The sequence below is a fragment of the Hippocampus zosterae genome, chromosome 15, assembly GCF_025434085.1.
Source record: "Hippocampus zosterae strain Florida chromosome 15, ASM2543408v3, whole genome shotgun sequence".
Lineage (NCBI taxonomy): Eukaryota > Metazoa > Chordata > Actinopteri > Syngnathiformes > Syngnathidae > Hippocampus > Hippocampus zosterae.
Window position 1 is genome coordinate 1,297,140 of NC_067465.1, and position 19,640 is coordinate 1,316,779.

The window sequence follows — 19,640 nt, forward strand, 5'->3', positions numbered from 1 at the left end:
GCGCGACAGATGACTATACTGTATATTTTCCTATACCTTTGTTTAGTTTTGTACTCGGACTACTTTCAAAGAAGAATCGGCGATGGGCAATTTACAAAATATTGCCGTCCGCTTTGTCATATTTTCAAATATCGATACCACATGACCGACCTGACATACTTTTGTAGTCGGAGCCTAGTCGGCTGTCGGGGGATAATTTATAAATAACCTTAGCACACACAAATGATTGTGTTGGCATGATTTGACATCTTGCTCACCAATACCAAAGGGAGTGCGCCCAAGTCTTAATGTGTGAGGTGGTTGCTCTGTAAAGCCACACAGACACACTGGACCCAAAATATATTATCATTTATTTATTCATTCATTCATCTTCCGAGCCGCTTGATCCTCACTAGGGTCGCGGGGGGTGCTGGAGCCTATCCCAGCCGTCTTCGGGCAGTAGGCGGGGGTCACCCTGAATCGGTTGCCAGCCAATCGCAGGGCACACAGAAACGAACAACCATTCGCTCTCACACTCACACCTAGGGACAATTTAGAGTGTTCAATCAGTCTGCCACGCATGTTTTTGGAATGTGGGAGGAAACCGGAGCACCCGGAGAAAACCCACGCAGGCCCGGGGAGAACATGCAAACTCCACACAGGGAGGCCGAAGCTGGAATCGAACCCGGTACCTCTGCACTGTGAAGCCGACGTGCTAACCACTGGACTACCGGGCCGCCCCTATCATTTAGATTTTCTTTTTTCAAGGTTAGCTAGTCGTGGCGTATTAATTGCGCGAATGACGAGAGTAACTTAGAGGAGCTGTGTGCACGCCCACCAAAACGGTGAGTGATATGGGCGCCCGGTCTCAATCATATCAGTTTTTCATTCCCCTGTTATTTAATTTTTTTGAAATGAATGCGGCGTTGACGCGCTCCCGTTGTTCCGCCCGCTCTCAGACATGCTCAACGCGCACTCGCACGCTCCGCGGCTTCAAACTGAATTTTGAAAGTCGCCGGGTTAATGCGCAACAACAGCTCCGCGCGCCCTTGCTCTCGCTCCCTATTCGTGACACGCAAAAAGGAAAACAATGCACGCTGCCAGAATACACACGCGCGTGGTTTTATGCCGCGGGCTGCGGCAATATGAATCAAGGGTGACAACGGCGTGCAGAGTGGAGCCCTGTGAATCCCATTTTCATCATTTACTTTAGGCTAAATGGATTTGAAACGCTGTTGGATCGCTCACCCCTCACGCTGGTTCGCCTACTTACATGTGAAAAATGGTCCGGTTCCAACTTGGCCTTACATTTTCCCATTATTTCCCGCCACTCGCTCTGTGTCTCCATCCGAACATCAACCCTCAGGTAACCGGGCAAATTTGTTTAGAATATTGTCGTTTCCTTTCAGCTAGTTTCATGTCTATTTTGGGGGCTGTAAAATTCTTGGTTTTACACAAATATTTTTGCCTTTAAAGGTACACAACAACCTCAACAGTCACTTCATATTCATGCGGTTTCATCGAAGCTACCTTCGGCGGATGCTTGCATTCAAGCCATTGACAGCCTCGGATGCCGTTTATTACACAACCTTCTGTGCAAGGACATCCTATCGGCAAGCTTTTCAGTGTAGCGAAATGTGGCCACCGTTCACCTTTCATGTATGATTGAGCCATCACGCAACCCGGCGCGCGTTGCAGTTTTGTCAAAACCCTCGCGGCAGACATTCCTGTGCTGAAAAGGAAATTGGACGCGTGAGGGTTTTCCTAATTTGGGTCATTGATCCTTTAAAATCAAACGCCCTCCACTCCCTATGAGATCACAGTGAAGTGTCCCTCTCTCTGCTCTCCATTGTCCTATCTTCCCCCCCCCCCCCCTGTCTGTCTCCAAACCACCACGTCGATCCATTATTGACAATCTAATGTGAGACGCTTGACGCCTCTCCTGTCGGCCCACTTTCCTCCGGTCTGCCCTAATTCACCGGCAGTCTCGGGAGACATACAGTTGCACATCCATCGTTTCATTTATAGGAGTGGACATTTTGCTTCGCTTCCGTCCTTGATCCACAAGCAAATATATACAATCGAGCTTTTCAGTGCTGCTGTTGACATTGTCTTTAATAGGATTAATATTATTATGCAGTCCTGTCGTCATTTTAGTGTTGTGTGAAAAGAAGGAAGCGGGCTGAAGGAGTTTCTTCGCAGATATCTCATAAGATTCTTACCTTCGAAATGACGTCACCGTATTTTCCGCATTATAAGGCCCATCAGAGTATAAGGTGCACGTTCAATGAAAGGCCTGTTTTAAAACAGTTTTTATATGTGGGGCGCATCTCATTATAAGCTGCATTGAATAGAAGCTACAATAAATGCTGCAGTTGCGTTATGCAGCCACGAGATGGCACTACGCCGAAGGGAATACAATATAACGCAATACAGCTTTATTTCTATTGAGCTTTCACAACCGCCAGAGCTGTAACAAATCACTTTACAGAACAGTTAAAATGCTACGTCCAAGAAAACAGAATATCGGGCCATATAAAATATAAGGCGCATCGGATTATAAAACGCAGCGTCGGCTTTTGAGAAAATCAAATACTTTTAGATGAGTCTTACAATGCGGAAAATTTTTGCTTATACTTATAAATTTGACAAAGTAGAAACATGCTGACCAAAAAAGGGAAAAGAAACCTAAACGGAATGATTTTTACTTATCACGAAGAATTCCCCACAATGCTTTGGATTTGTGAAACAGCTTTTCTATTTAAGATAAGATATCCTTTATTTGTCCCACACTGGGGAAATTTACATGTCTGTTGGCATCGATTCCATTTCATGTTCTTGACCCTTTGCGCCTGCACTTGTGTGTATGCGTGCTTATTTAGAACTCCGGGGGACTGAAACACATTTAACTAAGTGCGACACACACCCATACTTGCAAAGTCATGCATATGCATACCCACACAACTTGAGAGCGCCGGTAAAGCGGACTGCGCCGTGTCTGGCTGAGTGATCCTTTTGAAGAGAAAACGGCGACATATTTGCTGCGCTGGGAGCAAAGGTTTGTTTGCCGCTGTCGCTCCACTGGCCCCCTACGGGGCCCTTGTAAAAGCGGCTTGTTTTGAAGCCGTTCTTCAAATAAGATCCTTCATCTACTTTTCTGTGCCACCAGATTGGCTCTAATATGAGTTCATTATGCACAAAAGTTTAGCGTGTAACGTGGGAATGGGCATTCCGTCTGTTTCCTTGCGTGCATATATGTATATATATACGTATATGTGTGTGTGTATAATATGTGTGTTCATGTGTACAGGTTTAAGTGTGTTTCCCTCGTGTTGACTCTTAATTGTTCTGTGCTTCTGAGAGTGTGTGTTCTGCTCAGTCCACAGCAATTGATCTGGAGAATAATGGTTGGTGGAGGGTCTCAGGTCTCTGAAATCACTGTCTGAAACTCTTTTGTAATTACCTCAGGGACCTCTCGCAATGATGAGAGAGAGAGAGAGAGAGAGGGAAGAGGTGGAGAGGACTGATGGACGAAAAGTGACAGAGAGGGGAAGAAAATGACGGTGAGAAATAATATGTGCTCGCGCCGGTGTTGTAATGGAAACGGCTTTGTGTTTGCTCTTGCGAGAGTCCTATGGACTAGCTGATCAGCACAATTAAATGCTGATTTGCAAACGTCACTTTGGGTTAGTTGTGGTAATAATATGAAGCCTTGTTAAAGGACGGCGAAAGCAAACGTCCTCGGATCAGTTCTTTGCAAAACGGCAGGCAAAAAACACTTCTGAGAGAAAACAAGGGCAAAAAAAAAACAAACGATGAGGACGCGGTGAAGTTAAATGACCATTTTTATTCTTTACTCTGTTGTTTGTTTTTTACATGATGCGCAACTCTCATTTATTGCTCACTAATCTAATTCGAACATGTTTTGATGCATTTTTATGCCTTAGAAAACATTTATGTCTGAATTTTGTGGGTGCTTGGAACGGATTAGGGCATTTACATGGAAAACGTGCCTCAACTTACAAATTTTTCTCGTTAAGACATTTCTTCCAGAACCAATTAATTTTCGTAAGTAGAGATGCAACTCTTATGCAATTGATGTAAACCGTGTGCATGTCCAAATTTCCCCAGTATGGGACAAATAAAGAATATCTTATCTTATCTTAACTTCTAGAATGGCCATCTAAGCTCGCAAACTAGCGGCCGCTGCCTCGGTCGCCTTCGTTGTGTTTTTTTTTTTCGTGGGGTGATCGAGTCTGCAGCAGACAAACTACTGGGGAGCAGAGGCCAGACACAAAAGCCACATCCATCAACAATATCGGCGCTAACAAGTTCTAGGCCGCAGTGAGCTCCCCAGTGTTGCTGCAGCTTGGGTGGCGGGGGAAAAAAATCCTGAAATCTTTCGAGTTCGCCGTTATTTCTTTTGTCTGCGAAGGTAGCTTCATTCTGCAAGCGCGACGCTCATATGTGAAATGATTCCCATCTAAGAGATAAAAGAACAAAATTGATTTCTTGCAAAAGGGACGCTGCTCCTTGCCGGGGAAATGCGCGCACATCCACCCGCGAGATGAACATCATCGCCAAGCGCAGTGGCGGAGCGGGCGAATAGCGCGTCCTTGTTTGCGTTTGGTCGTTTTTTGATTTCGCCGCCGTTCCGCACCTGCAAAGCGATTACATCAGAGGGAGTGTGCGGATGGAACTGGAGAGCAGGAGGGCAGTGGAGTGGGAGAGGGCGGGGAAAGCGGCGGAGCCCAAATGAAAACAGGAGATTACCGATCGACGCCTAACGCGGGATGAATTTGGGATTCGGTCTTTTGTGAGCTTGTTCTTATCTGAAAACATGAAATGCTGATATTTCGCGGTTTTCGGGCTCCATGCAGACGGCCGCCGTAATGGCGAGATGGATGAGCTGTCAATTCTCAGCATGACTGCGCGATAGAGGAGCACGTATCGGTGGCATTATGTCGAAATTGCATTTGGCCGAAAGAGATTTGAGCTTGGCCTTTTTGAAAGCTGAAAACGGTGTTTTCTTTAGCCTCCGAGCTTCAGCTTGTTGTCGGAGCTCGGCGGCGGTAAATCGCACGCGGCCGCATTGTCGCTCGGAAAGCTAAGCCGGCTAGTGTGCCGCGTCCCGGATTAGCTTGCGCGCACCAGGCTGCCGTCCTTGTACCGGAGATCATCGGTGAGCGGCGATGCATGTCTGCATGCTGATAACATTTTTAAACATTAATGCGACTTTGAAAATAGCGCATTAGGGAGTGTATCGACTTTGAGAGGTAAACGCCCGGCAGGTGCGCCGCTGTGCATCCGAACGCCTCACGCGCGTCCTTGTAATTGCTCTTCTCGTCGCCCCAAGGACAGCACGAGGTGGCATATAAGATACGTAATAAAGCGGTATTATCCGGGTTGGTAATGCATTTTCGCCTCCTCCAGCTTGATGACAGCTGGAATTGAGCTCCCCGTGTTGCACAAGGTGATCCATACTAAATCGCTCCCGGCGGCTTGGAGCTCTGGTTGTCAAGGAGCTGACCTTCTCCTGACAAGTAGCATAATGAGTTTGGGAAAATAAACGTCCTCCATGAACGAGTAAAGTCGCTGTTATTTTTTGTTGTTTTGTTGTTTCATAACCATTTAGCTTGGGTGGCGAATCACTCGATTTGCGAGAATATTTTCGTCGGCAAGCTACTGGTTGTGGTCCTCAACAAAGCAGCTGCTAAAAGAATCAAAACGTGTCTTGACTTGAGTGATTTTTTTAAATTTATTTTTTTGACTGAGGGAATCGCAGCTGTTCCGATTGTCAAGTGATGAAGACGGCAGAAGATGAAGGATTTGTTTTCTTCAAATCACCTGCACTGCTGCCGATGCGGCTTTGATAAAAGCAAGATGTTTGCCGTAAATGAAAACGCCTTCAGTTGACTCCCGCCGTCAATTATTGCGGGAGGCGTCGCTGTCATCTTGCCAGACGAATGAAACCGCATCGCCAGGGGGGGTGGCTTTCACTTTGCTTCGCACATTTCCGCTTAAAAGAAAAAAAAAAAAGTTCAGCGCCCTCCGAGTGACATGTAAACACTTCTTACATCATTATCTGCAAACGATGGTTCCAATTATGCGTGACGATTGTCATTCAACAGAAATACGGTCTGAAGACTTTGCTAGCCCACGTTTCCGTAATCTCATCGGAACGGAATCCCGAAGGCCGGGAGGCCGACGCATCCTCTGCATCAAGAGGAGCTAGATGAGGTGGCTCGGGCATCTGATCCAGGATGCCTCTTTATTGCCACCCTAGTGAGGTATTACGGGCACTTCCCACCGGGACGAGATCTCCGGGGGGATCTCACAGGACACTCTGGAGACACTTTTTTTCGGGTCGCGGCGGCAGCGGCTTTAGCGGGGAAGCCCAGACTTTCCTCTCCTTAGCCACTTCTTCCATCTCTCCCCGGGGGATCCCGAGGTGTTCCCAGGCCAGCTGGGGGACATCGTCTCTCCGGCGTGTCTCGGGTTGTCCCTGGGGTCTACTCCCGGTGGGACATGCCCGGAACACTTCACCAGGGAGGCGTTCGGGAGGCATCCGAATCAGACGCCCGAGCCACCTCATCTGGTTCCTATTGATGTCGATTGTGTATAGAAGATGGATGGATGGATGGATGGAATAATTAATCTGTACCCATGTGTAATACTTCTCCCTTAATTTCTTCGGCAAAAATGTGTGTTATTCTTGAGAATTTCATTTTTCGATCTCTTGAACTTATCAGTACCCATGATGCCAGGGTCGCGCTGAGCAGGATGAGGCTGCCCGAGAAAAGTTGTGTCATTCTGAAGGTCCGCTTCCCTTAACTGAGGTCATAACAAAACAATTGTGACTCAATCGATAGCCGGATGCCGCGTTGCAGCCGCGTAGTACGCTAACGTTTGCCTCAATCGTGTGAAATGAACAATGGGGCGAAATCCTTGACGATCAATTACAGTGATCGATTCTTAGGCTTACTTCTACAATGAACTTAATTGAGTACGGTCGGAATGCGGCTTTAAAAAGCGTCTTAAGACACGGGGATGATAAGCGTGATGAAGTGGATGATTGAAAGGGAAGCATCTGTTACTCTTTACGCTTATTGCTGTTGTTCTCCCAAAGGCCGACCGGGTGGGCGGGTCAACCGTGACTTGACGCGTGCGACTGTTTTCCAACCGACAGATGGGCGACGGCGGTGCAGTTTGGGAAATGGATTGGCCGCGTCTCCGCATGCTGCCACGGTCGCTTTAGCCAACTGTCTGTCACAGGCGGCAAGCTCCGAATTATCCGCCGCACTTCTCTTCTCCGAGCCGCATCTCGGTCCGAGTCGGGCGGCAAAGGCGATCAAGCGGAAGGATGGAGTACACTGACATGTTGCGATAGATGCAATCTTTGAAGGTTAAAAACGTGAAGACGGGCGGCCCGATAGATACAAGTAATGAGTTTTAAAAAAAAAGAATAAAAAAATAAACTACACACACACACACACACAAATGGAGTCTCAGTGTCTTTGATATGCGATGCAAGAGCCGCAAATGTTGCCTGCGCTCTTGTGGACTGACGCGTAATGAAGACGGCTTTGGCTTTGCACCACGAAGGAAAAGATGAAGTGCCACGAGAGAATCAATTCTGTCCTCCCTCCTCTCACAGAGCGATTTACAGGCCGAGTTATGACAGCAAACAATAACGACAAGCATCCTTCACCGCGGTCGTCGGACAAGACGGTTACCCACACGCGCGCAATCAAATCGGCCACACTTTCCTCTCTCGTATGACTGTGAGTGTGTGCGCGTGTGTGTGTGTTTCTCCATGTCATCACTAAATGTGATTGTCCTTCATTGGGTTGATCCACTCAGTTTATTGCTGCCAGAGATAAAAGACTCTCTTAGCAAAAAAAAAAAAAAAAAAAAAGGGACTTTTATTGGCAGTGTGGCAATGGAAGGCAACCAGACATGGATTCCCATGATTTGAGTATTTAGATACAGTTGACGGATAGATGCGTCGCCACAAGTAATTGATTTGGCGCAGCCCTTTAGCTCACATTCAGTGTACCAAAAAGCAGGAAAATCATCATAAATCATCTCGAGGGTGGGCCGCAGCTGATACTTGTCTCACTTGCATTTCATTTTCATGCTTTGGCCCTTGCAAATTTCTCACTTCTCCTCCGCGCGCGCACACAAGCCCCACCCCACCGGCTTTCTTCTCCCGGCTGTTGATACGTCGTGAATATAAGAATCCAGCGCGCGCACAATAACACGTCTTGTACATGTCGGCAATTTGATCGGGAGGCCCCTAAAGCGCCGGCGGCGGCCTGAAAATCAGCCCCTGGCATCCATCATGCTTTATAGCTCGTCACACGGTGCGGCCCCTCGGTATAGAGACAGAAATGAGTAGGCGGGGGGTGTGCTGGTGGTGGTGGTGGGGAGGGGGGGAGGGGCATATTAAAAAGTGCAAAATGCAAAAGAGAGAAAGATGAGGCTGTGAATGAAAGCGGGGGGTGGGAAAAAAAACATTGGGTTCCGGGGGAGTGTGTTTGGGGGGTGTTGGGGTATTGCATCAAGCCTTCCAATCAATATCCATTTCCCAGGGCTGTCATGTTGCTGGTACATTACCAAACAGAAAGCGTCTGATCCCAAATAAAATATCACCTTCAGTACAAAGCGGCACATTCGTCTTCATTTAACAAACACTCTGCTTTCAGTCAAAGCTTTCATTGTTGGTTGTTGTTGTTTTTATTTTCTTTAATCCAAGTTGAAATCGGAATCAACGAATCAAGTCGCATCAAACCTACCCTCGAGCTCATTCACACTTGATAATGTTGTCTTTATTTGTCGCGGAACTCAATTGATTGGCATTTGAATTGCCTCTTATTACGTAATTCGTCACCAGCCGCTCGCTACTCGCTTCATATGTCTAATTGCGCACATGGTGACACGTTTGCAGATGAGCACGTCTTTGTAAAACACGGTGTGCATTAACATTGTGTTTACTGTATCATTTCAAACGACAGTAGTGGCGTGTCCCAATAAAAAGACGGCGACATAAACTAAAGCCGTGGAGCTTGGTTTCGCCTCTCATTATTCTCTCTTCTATTTCCATGGCTGCCTAAAAGCCTTCATAAATGACAATGTTATTTGGGTCAAACCTTTGTTATAAAAGCACGGGGGGGGGATGATTTAGAGCCTCGACTGCCTACGCTAACTGCCGTGTTTGTGCTTCAGACGCACAAACACGGCGGTTCACCCAGCGCAGAATGAGACAATGTTGACAACCGGAAAAAAAAGAGAAGCGCATCATGTGTATTTAGCGAAACGGACCGCTAGCTGTGTCGCCCGCCGCTCTGTCGCGTGGTCAAATCGCTACATGGCTACATGGCTAGCGGTTATGGATTCTGGTGTGTGTGTGTGTGTGTATGTGCGGTGCTAGCTGCTTGTAATCAAATTCATTTTCAAATATGACATCTGGTCTTCGGATTACATTACAAACTACATCTTTTTAAAACCAGGTAACAAGTAACTATACCGGAATACATTTTTAAAGTAACCCTCCTAGCCTCGCTACTAAATACAGTACAGGTTGCACTTTGAGTGGCAGAAATTGAGTCCTATTGCACACCTTCATTTGATTTGAATACAAGTGGATTGGGGAATATTACTGCCTTTATCTTTCAATTCTTTTGATTCTTTTGAAGTAGATTTAGGTTCCAGCTTGACAAGCATGCCCAATGCCATTCGGATGCTAAATCCCCTTTCACGCTATTTGCCGTTGTCGTTTAACTCTACCCAACCGCGACCCGCTGGAGGTTGAAGCAAGCGCCAAAAGCAATGCCGCATTCAACCCAACCCAGGTGTGTTATCTTTTCCGTCCTCCATCGCACGGCTCAAATCGCAGCGTTCTGTCAACATCCATTTTTCAGCGCCGTCGCTAGCACGCAAACACACACACACACGCACAGTTCATGGTGCTGACATAGTGACTTCTCATTCCTGTGGCGTGAGGAGGGTGAGGCATGTAATATGATATCTAGAGCCGAGCCTCTGTTTATAAATTCAATCAGGAACTTTGATTGTCTTTCAAAAATTTGAGACCGGAAATCCTTTTTTGAGCAAACTAAAACACGGCGGGGCAGCGGGTTGCGGAAGTGCACATTAAATAACATTTGCTCGGGATTAGATGTCATTTCTACTTAAAAAAAATTATGTCCGTGCACAAGTCCCAATAGACGTCTAATCTTTTGGTCTCTTGTGTTTTCTTGTAAATGTCTTCTGATGCTGTCGAGGGCACAGTCAAATCCACCCGTGACAGCATGAATGAGTGCAGCAATTAGCTTTCCTTTGGGATTTTTGTCCGCGAGACCCGGCGACACTGGCCACTTGGACATGTATGTGATAGAAACATGACAGGCTCATCAGTCATCGATGGCCTTTTTAAAGTGTTCTCCATAGGGACACGTGACCTTTTCACTTGATGCCAATAGCGGCTTCTGCGATGAATCAATTGCCTGCGACTAGCTCGCACCGACCTCACGAGAAATGATATTCTCCTCATCCCCATCTTACTGTTTGGCCTTCATGGCTTCCACTCTAACAGAGAATCCAACAGGGAATCGGGATGATATGCTGGCCTAAAGGAGGTGGGATGCCGGTAATATGGAGCGACAGCAACTGGGGTTCTTTATTAAGGGGTTAATTAAGGCAAAATTGTCTCTCGTGACGGACGTTGTATCGGTCTGTCGTGGTGAAGAAGGAGCTGAGCCAAAGGGCGAAGCTCTCAATTTACCGGTCGATCTACGTCCCAACCCTCATCTATGGTCACGAGCTATGGGTCGTGACCGAAAGAACGAGATCCCGGATACAAGCGGCCGAAATGAGTTTTCTCTGCAGGGTGTCCGGGCTCTCCCTTAGAGATAAGGTGAGAAGCTCGGTCATCCGGGAGGGGCTCCGAGTCGAGCCGCTTCTCCTCCACATCGAGAGGAGCCAGATGAGGTGGCTTGGGCATCTGATTCGGATGCCTCCTGAGCGCCTCCCTGGTGAGGTGTTCCGGGCATGTCCCACCGGGAGGAGACCCCGAGGAAGACCCAGGACACGCTGGAGAGACTATGTCACCCAGCTGGCCTGGGAACGCCTCGGGATCCCCCGGGGAGAGCTGGAAGAAGTAGCTAGGGAGAGGGAAGTCTGGGCTTCCCTGCTAAAGCTGTTGCCCCCGCGACCCGGCCCCGGATAAGCGGTAGAAGATGGATGGATGGATGGATGTCTCTCGTGAAGGAAAACGATGCTCACTCACACGGTGACTCACGATGACGTCACAGGCTGGTCGAGGTTTGCCATGTGCAAATGTTATGAAACAATTTGACTCCGCCTTGGAGCAGGGGAGGGAGCGGGGAGAAGGGGGTGGGGTGGGCGGGGTTAACTAAGCAACCTTTTATGCTGACTGGTCTGCACTCAACACATTTGATACTTTAAAGCTTTTTAGCAGCAAAAATAATTAAGCGAGGTTCTCGTATTACTTTCCTGTAAAGGCACTTTGAATTGCGTGCGGTCCCTCTGGAATCACGCGCGTGAATTTACTCGGCGTGTTCGCTCGTGCATATGTGTGTGTTTTGTGTGTGTGTGCGGTACAATGAAAGAAAGGGACAACACAGGCGACAGCTAAGAAATTAGAAATATTAGCATATTTATTACAGCGACATGAAAGACAGGAGAATGCTGACAAGCTTCACGACGAGCAAGACAGAGGAGGAAACTTGGCTTGATGGTCCCTCGACAATATTTGGTGACCAAAGAAAGGAAAAGTTGAGAGGAGGTTCAAAAGACTCACTCGTTGAACATTCACAAGAACGCAGACGGAGGACAAAGACGACGCCAAACCGAGCCACGTGACTTGACGTCAGCAAGTGAAATTGGGGACAAATTTGGGATTTGAGGCTTACAAAAGGAGTGTGCCGGCATCTTAAAAAAAAATACTGTAAATTCTGAGATAGGTTTGGAAATGCATTATACGTGGTGAGGGCGGGGGGGGGGGGGTCTGAAATCATACAAAAACCGACAGCTGGAGAAAAAAAAACACTGACAGCTGTACGGAGCCAATTGTGGCGAAATACGGTAGTTGTCAACCTGTTTCTCACTATTTCTGTTTTCCTGATTTTCGTTTTGGAGCGTATCGCATTTCTATGTTGTCTCGCTCTACGTACACATCAGTGGTTTTCCGGCACAATTACGAGTTACTTAGTTTGGCCGTTACTTTGCAAATGATTGCTGGCTAGCGCCTCTCATTGAGACGTTTGAAGTCCCACAATGTCCTGGCAGTCCTTCAGCCATCAGAGATTTGAAGCGGACATGTTTTTTTTGCGTTTTTTTTACGAAGTGGCATCCATTTTTCAGGTGACATACATACTCATACTTAGCTATGTGCTCGGGCAATTTCATTATTTTTTTTATCATCATTCAAATTTGCCAGGATTGTTCATGACACGTTCCTTTGTTTCACTTAACAGGGACTTTAATTGTGAATGGGTGATGCCGTTTCAGCCATATCCGATTGGTGGGTTGGGAGGTGGGGGCATTTTATCTTGACGTAATCTTGGAACCATGTCAAAACACAATATGCATCCAGATAGACCAAAGGTGCGTCAGTCCATCACATTTGCATTCCTTTAGTTCCACAGAACATAAAATAAATAACAACACTTTTTTTTCCTTTTTTTTTTTTTTTTTGCAAACCGTTTCCCCACATCAAGATATCAAAATCCATGTTTCCAATGAAAGCGTGCTGACGCGTGGACATTTGAAGAGCAGATAAATCCTTCCTTGACGTACACTTCAGCCTCCGTAGGGCAACAAAAAGAGAAAATAAGGCATCCCAAAGGCCACCGTTGAAGGGAACTCCACCCGATACATGAAATCGCAAATTTAGTATGAGTAGAATGTGCTCACGCTGTCAGATGAGAGTATTTTTGATTTACGGTCTAACGGTTTGGCAATGATAAATCATCTGACTGGCTGTTGTGGAAAGTCGTGAAAATGATCGGCTATTCATGTTCTGTTTTTGAAAGGCTGAACAAAAAAAAATCTCCACTAGCTGACTCCAAACAGCCAAGCTGACTTTTAGGGTATTATCTGCCCAAGTGGTCCGATAGTGACGCGTCTGACAGCGCCATTCTCGTGTCCTCACTTGGACTGCGAGAGTGCCGTTTTTTTTTTTTTTACAATGAACGTGTCATTTCCACAAGCGCGATGAGCCAAACGAATCCCCAAGTCACCCCTTTTTGGCAACCAAACACTGTTTTTATTCATTTTATTCTAGAACTCATTTCAATGGTTTCTTCTCCTATTTTGGGAGTGCAATCAAAACAACCCCCCCAAATCCTTTCATCCCCGCAAGTCCGTCTTAGCGCCGTAAGTCCTCTCCAATGCCCTTGCGCATTTTGTTAATTGTGAATGCTAGCAGGGTCAACTAGGATTACTTTTGGTTGCTATGATTGGACAATCATCAGTTTGGTGAGTGAGTGTCATTTTCAGTGCAAGTACATATAAAAAAAAAGAATTCACATTTTATCCCTGCTTGCACAAACACAATCATGGAATGTCAGAGTGCAGCGGGAGCCTCCGGAATTACACTCAAGCAGCCAATGAGATTTTTGGGTTGGAATCAGCCAAAGTCCGTTCTACTCTGATGTCGAAACCGTGATCGCCGTTGCCCGTCAATCAAAGACGAAGCTCCTTTCCCATGCTACATTCCTCCGTTCGAACGCGTCAAGTACCTCGTGCGTTTCTCCTCTTTGCCCCCCCTTGAACACCCACTCGCGAATCTCTTCAGAACAAGAGTACATCACGGTCATCCTCGTCATCGTTACAAACATCGTATTATTGGAAATCAACACTGTACATATTTTACACTATGATACAATCGTATATATGGTGCGGGATGCCACTCTCTGCCCTACATTGTAAAACACCCAAAACCAGGTTCAGTGCCATTCCAAAGGTCCCGTTAGTTTTCACCTGATCGCCCGACTGCTCGGCAAAGAATTTCCTCACGGAAGGTGAGCCGTTTGCTGTCAAACTTAAGGTTGCGTGTTTGAGATACGTTAGCTGTGACGAGGGCCACGTAACCATCTGGCCATACAAGCGCAAATGAGGACTACATCAACCATTGTTGGACCCTTCACCAAAAAAAAACCCCTCGGTTTCAGTGTCAACTTGATTTTGACATTTGCTATACAACTAACTATTCCCTTCATGAATCATAAGCGAGGAAATGGATTTCATCTGATCGATATTCTTCTGGATATTGCTGGCAATGGTGACATGGAAGAAAACCGGACTCTGGATAGTCCAAGTCTAGGTAGATGGAGGGAAGCACTTTGCCCCCCGTGTGCACGCATTTTTACCGGTTGCAATACTTCCTTTTTAGGTCCGCTAGCCCTCACAACAGCCAAACATTCACGTCCTTCCTCCTTGTGTAGCGCTGACGAACGGAGGACGTAGGAACACGCGCTCGGTAGAAACTAGCATACAATCCTCAAAACCAAAGCAAACGTTAGGTCCATCTACACATGGATACGGGTGTGGGACTCGCCGCCGCCTAACGTACGGACATCTACACATAAACAATGTACTCGCGGCGCCTTTCAAACTCTTCAAGCGGCGAGCAGAAGACCACAAAAGCAATTGTAAACCTTCACGTGAGAAAGAGATTCTATTTTCTCGTCTTTCCTCTCTCGATCCTTTTTTTTTTTCAATGTTGATTTGTATTTTCGAAGCTGTTGCAATGCGAATGATGCCGTAGATGTTGGCGGTGGCGTTGCCGCCGGCACTCCGAAGCCGGTAGCGTCCGTTCAGGAGGGGGAAGAATGATGCAAGAATGTGGAAGGCGCCCGTGTTGTCCTCCGACTCGGTGACTGTTAAAACCAACGGAGTGTCTTGTTGACGTCTCTCCCTCTCGTAGGGGAGGGAAACTTAAAACGGGCGTCCCCACTCTGGGCTCTCTCTCTCGATGTGTGTTGACGTGGAGAGGGCGTTATACTTGGACATGCGTCCCCTGGGTCTGCAGGCTCTGCACGCTGGATAAAATCTTCTTCTGGTGGCCGGCGAGACTCACGCCCATTTTGGCCAATTCACTGCAAGATGGACAACATTCAACAATCTGTGAGGGTAAAAGACATTAAAACACACACTCGGCCAAAAGTGTCTGAGTGTATTTCGTATGACACTCATTGTGCCATCGGTCCCTTCGTTACCTGACACTGATGTACAGGATTGAGTCTAAGCTGACGTATCCGGAGCTGGAAAAGTTCTCCTTGTACTGGCCCATCTTGATGGCCTCCAACCACTCGTCCACAGTGCTGACACTGAATTCTGGAGTGGTGGGCTCCTCGCTGTTCAGATACAAACACATGATTGGTCTTTGCAGTTTGAGGCTAGTTGCTTGCCACCAACTAATGTCTGACGTCGGTGACGAGACTATCCAGCACCAAAATGAAATCTAAAGGCGGCCATGATGTCTTCGCCGCTGTCCCACTGACCCTGCGGGGCTGTTGGCCAGCTCTCTGAGGCTGGCGGGGTTTCTGATGAGCTTGTCCAGGATTGTGACGATCTGTCCAAACTTGGGTCGCTCGCTGCGTCCCTTCTCCCAGCAGTCTAACATGAGCTGGTGCAGGACCACCGGACAGTCCATGGGCGCAGGAAGACGGTAGCCCTCCTCGATTGCTTTTATCACCTGGAAACAACAACAACAACAAAACCCAGAGGCCAATAAATTACCTCTGCTCGAAGTTGCGCTTTGAGGGCCGCAAGCGTTCTTTCCGTGCATGCTATTAATCGCCGGCGATAACACGACTCTCGTGATGCGTGAAGGTCAGAACGGCGGGCTCCAGGATGGGGTCGTGATTGTGACTCACGTCCTGGTTGGACATCTCCCAGTAGGGCCTCTCGCCGTACGAAATCACTTCCCACATGACGATTCCGTAACTCCACACGTCACTGGCGGAGGTGAACTTCCTGTAGGCGATGGCCTCCGGAGCCGTCCACCGGATGGGGATCTTCCCTCCCTGGAAATCGTGAAGAGAATCCAAACACACTTAATTGAATATGTCACCCTGAACTTTTAAGAAATGCCGTCGTGGGGATTTGGCTCAGGAGCGTCGTAAATGAAAAGCAATAACAAGTCCGGGCTGCTCGACGACGACTGAGCCCATGATCTTATGCAGCGCCATTCCCGTGTTTACGCCAGCGCGTCGTCCTGCCGCTATCAAATTCCCTTTTCTGCTTTCATCCGACTTGTCGTGCGTTTGTCCGCGCCGGGCGCGGATCGAAACGGATTTTCTAAAACGCCACGGTGTGGACGCGACGGGGGATCTGGCGCCTTTTCGCACCGACGAGCACAATAACGACCAAAGCTCCGGTCGTCCTTTTAACATACGGCAGCTGCCTCCGCAGCGCCCGAGCGTTGCCCCGTCTCTGCGCCGCTTGGTCAAAGTCAAGTGAAAGACAAAGCTGCCCAGTCACGCTGCACCGGACTTGAGTTTCCCTGGTGCCCCCCGTTGGGCGCCTCTAAAAGCTCCTCTCTTATCTCTGAACTTCTCTCACTGGGTCCCTCCCTTGTTCCCCCTCAGCCTCATTTGATTGCCGCTCCTCTGTGGATGTCTTCCACGTCTCCACCTCTGCATCTTGCCCCGCCCCCTCCCAGCGCCTCCGGTTTTCCATCGCCGTCCCCTGACAATAGTGGGTGTGTGTCTGATTGCAACGGAGCAGTCTGCGGCTGACGCGGCCCTCCCGGGGCAATGCTAATGCCATATTAAAAATAACATCCTCGACGGTTCCTCCTATGCGTATGAATAATGCCATCTCCTTGTGGGCATTTTAGATGAGTTCCTCCGCCGCAGCTTAACTCGCTGACGACGGCTCTGTGCCAGGATGGGAATGCGACCAAAGATTTGGCCAATTTGCTAAAATGTAGGGAAGAACGTGAAAGAAGTTTATTAGCATGATGCCATGTGCCCGTGTCTCATAATTTATGAAGTCTCCAGTCATTGAACAAAGCAACCTTGGTGTGAAACATCTTAAACCACCAGGTGTCTCGTAACCAAGTCCTCATCGTGGGATCATTGACTATTTCTTCGGCGGCGGGCTCGCTAAGGATTTTGGACGTACATGTTTATTCCGCAACCAGAATTCTATCTTTGGTTCTCATAATTGACATTTTGGTTTCCACAAAGTTGGAGGCAAATTTAAAAAGAATTAAGATTTGCGGGAAATAGTGGGGGGTCTTGTTGGTTGATTCATCCAGCCATCGTTGTTCAAACAAATGAGCTGAAGGCTAAACCGTCAGACTTTGGGACCACACATTCAGGACTGGTTGCTAGCCAACCATCGGGCACACACAGGAAAACCATTCAAAGTCATATTTAGACCTGGGTGGTTGAGAGGCTTCAGTTAACCGAGCATGCGCGGTTTTGGAAAACCGGTGCAAGCATCCGGGCAACATGCTAACAGCGCAAAGAAAAGCTAACGTTTGAACCCAGAGTAATTGACCGTCAGGCAAACGTGCGTTCATAAATCCGACTTTGGGGCCTGCTACGATAACGCTCATCTTCACTATGCAGCGAAGCGTTTTCGGGCCGCGAGAATCTGTCTTACCCTTGTGGTGTACGCAGCCTCCGGGTCGTCCTCCAGAACCCGACTTAGGCCGAAGTCAGACACCTTACACACCAGGTTGCTGTTGACCAGGATGTTTCGTGCGGCGAGATCTCGGTGAACATAGCTCATGTCCGACAGGTACTTCATGCCTGAGGCGATGCCGCGCAGCATGCCCACCAGCTGGATTACGGTGAACTGACCGTCGTGTTTCTGCGGGAACAAGGAGAAAGATGAATTAATACGCAGTGGTGTACGTTGTAAAAAGCTCACACTGAGCGGCGGCAGGATGACGTCATGAATGCTGCATTCTTCAGCCGCCTCAATTGGAATTTTGAGCCCCCCCCCCACCCCCTTCAAAAAAAAATCTTCTCAAGTGTCCCTAAACAACATTAGTAATGCATTCTGTCTCCCGCTAACCCTGTCCTTGGCTACTATCAGCGGGATGTCAATGAAATATGTTTTTTTTTTTTGGGGGGGGGGTTCCACCACGAAGCCTTGGCGGCTCGGAATACTGTATGCCCAAGCAGCGCTCTACCTGATTCTGGGTTTTGTGTCCGGGAAGCGGAGCCTGTTGATCGATGACAGTTCAGCTTACCTTCCTGTGCAAATTATTTCTGCCATGGGCCAACGGCGCCCGTTAAAAACCCATCCATGTTATCGGTCACCCTTTCTCCTTCATTTAATCTCTCCCTCCCTCTCTTTGGATGCTCTCTCCATCCGTCTCTGTCTTTGCCCCGGCTTTCTTGTCTCAGGCAAAGAGAACTGAATTAGGTGGACTCCATCCCCATGTAGCCATTCATCTTGTGGCCATCATCTTTCAGAATATGCACACCGCCCTCTACCAACAACGACCGTGCTGCAGTATCACCCCACCCACCCGCACCCCCACCCCGCCTCAGCAGCTGTGGAGTAAGTTAATTAGCTGGTGGATTTTGCGAGATGCTGATTGATTGGAGTGTCTAACAAACCTACAGACTTCCTCTATTAATCTGCCCACTACAATGTATTGCCGGGCTGCTCAGTAAGGAGGCAGATGAGGAATGAACGTATTAAATGTGAGTGAGTGAGTGAGAGAGAGAGAGAAAATATATATATATATTTATATGTATGTTTTTGATTGTTTATATTTGCAAACGTCTGGCATACATGAGCACATTTGTGGGGCAGATGCTATCTCGGCGGATAGTAGGATATGAACGAGAGGGAGGAAGTCCTTCCCTGACAGGTCTCCGGTTTTGTATTTTCTCAGGGACAGCTGTTTAATAAATGGTCAGCATAATTAAAGACACATATGGATGCCGAGAGCGCAGATCAGCTGTAAAAAACATGTTCCGTTATTATATTGAGGCACCGTGGACACTCTTTATGACCCTCGTTATAAGACAAAGTGCAACACAAAACAGATTTGGTTTTGTTTTGTCTCATTAGTGTGTGTGGATTTTGTGACTGTGTGTGTTTTTGTTTTTGTCATTTAAAGTCAGCAGTTCCCATTGATCTTGTTGGAGTAGTGTGTGTGTGTGGCAGGTTGCGAAACTCCCCCCCCCAAAAAAGGAATCGGCGGACATCCACTGGTTAAATTTTCCACCTTGTGATGTTGAAATCCCCTTTTGAGTTCCAGCGAGTTGTGTGGAGTAAAAGCCCAATTTGGGCTACTCATCATCATCATCATCATCATCATCATCATCAGGAGCTGCATACCTGACCTTGAAAGTCTGCAAGTGATTACGGCCGTTGCTTCCCTTCCCGCTCACTCACCTTGAGGAAGGTGTCCAGCGATCCATTCTCCATGAATTCTGTTATGATCATCACCGGCTTACCTAGAAAGAGACATAACAAGGCAGCTGTAATGAAGTGCAATTATACGCAACAAAGACGTGGACTATAAAGAGACGAGGAGAGCGCCGCGGCGGTGCAGCCCGCAGCTGTGACCGGCCTTCTTCTCTGGGGGGGGGATCGCGTGGCGTGGCGTCATCAGTCACATTGACAGCTTCTAATCAAGCCTCCCCATGAACGCCTGG

General features: G+C 47.7%; 2 protein-coding genes across 2 annotated transcripts in view; one reads left to right on the forward strand and one right to left on the reverse strand.

Moving 5' to 3' along the window:
• LOC127616137 (ephrin type-A receptor 4-like) overlaps window positions 1-19,640 on the forward strand; it is a 151,152-nt gene that overhangs the window by 8,950 nt on the left and 122,562 nt on the right. The window lies entirely within an intron of this gene.
• The window catches only part of epha4b (eph receptor A4b), a 72,690-nt gene continuing 64,685 nt past the window's right edge, over window positions 11,636-19,640 (reverse strand). The window contains exons 14-19 of the mRNA XM_052087574.1: window positions 19,378-19,439; window positions 17,623-17,832; window positions 15,885-16,034; window positions 15,510-15,703; window positions 15,225-15,362; window positions 11,636-15,104 (exon numbers count right to left, since the gene is read on the reverse strand). Of these exons, the coding sequence (XP_051943534.1) occupies window positions 15,005-15,104; window positions 15,225-15,362; window positions 15,510-15,703; window positions 15,885-16,034; window positions 17,623-17,832; window positions 19,378-19,439 (854 nt within the window). The 3' untranslated portion in view covers window positions 11,636-15,004. The remainder of the gene's footprint in view (window positions 15,105-15,224; window positions 15,363-15,509; window positions 15,704-15,884; window positions 16,035-17,622; window positions 17,833-19,377; window positions 19,440-19,640) is intronic.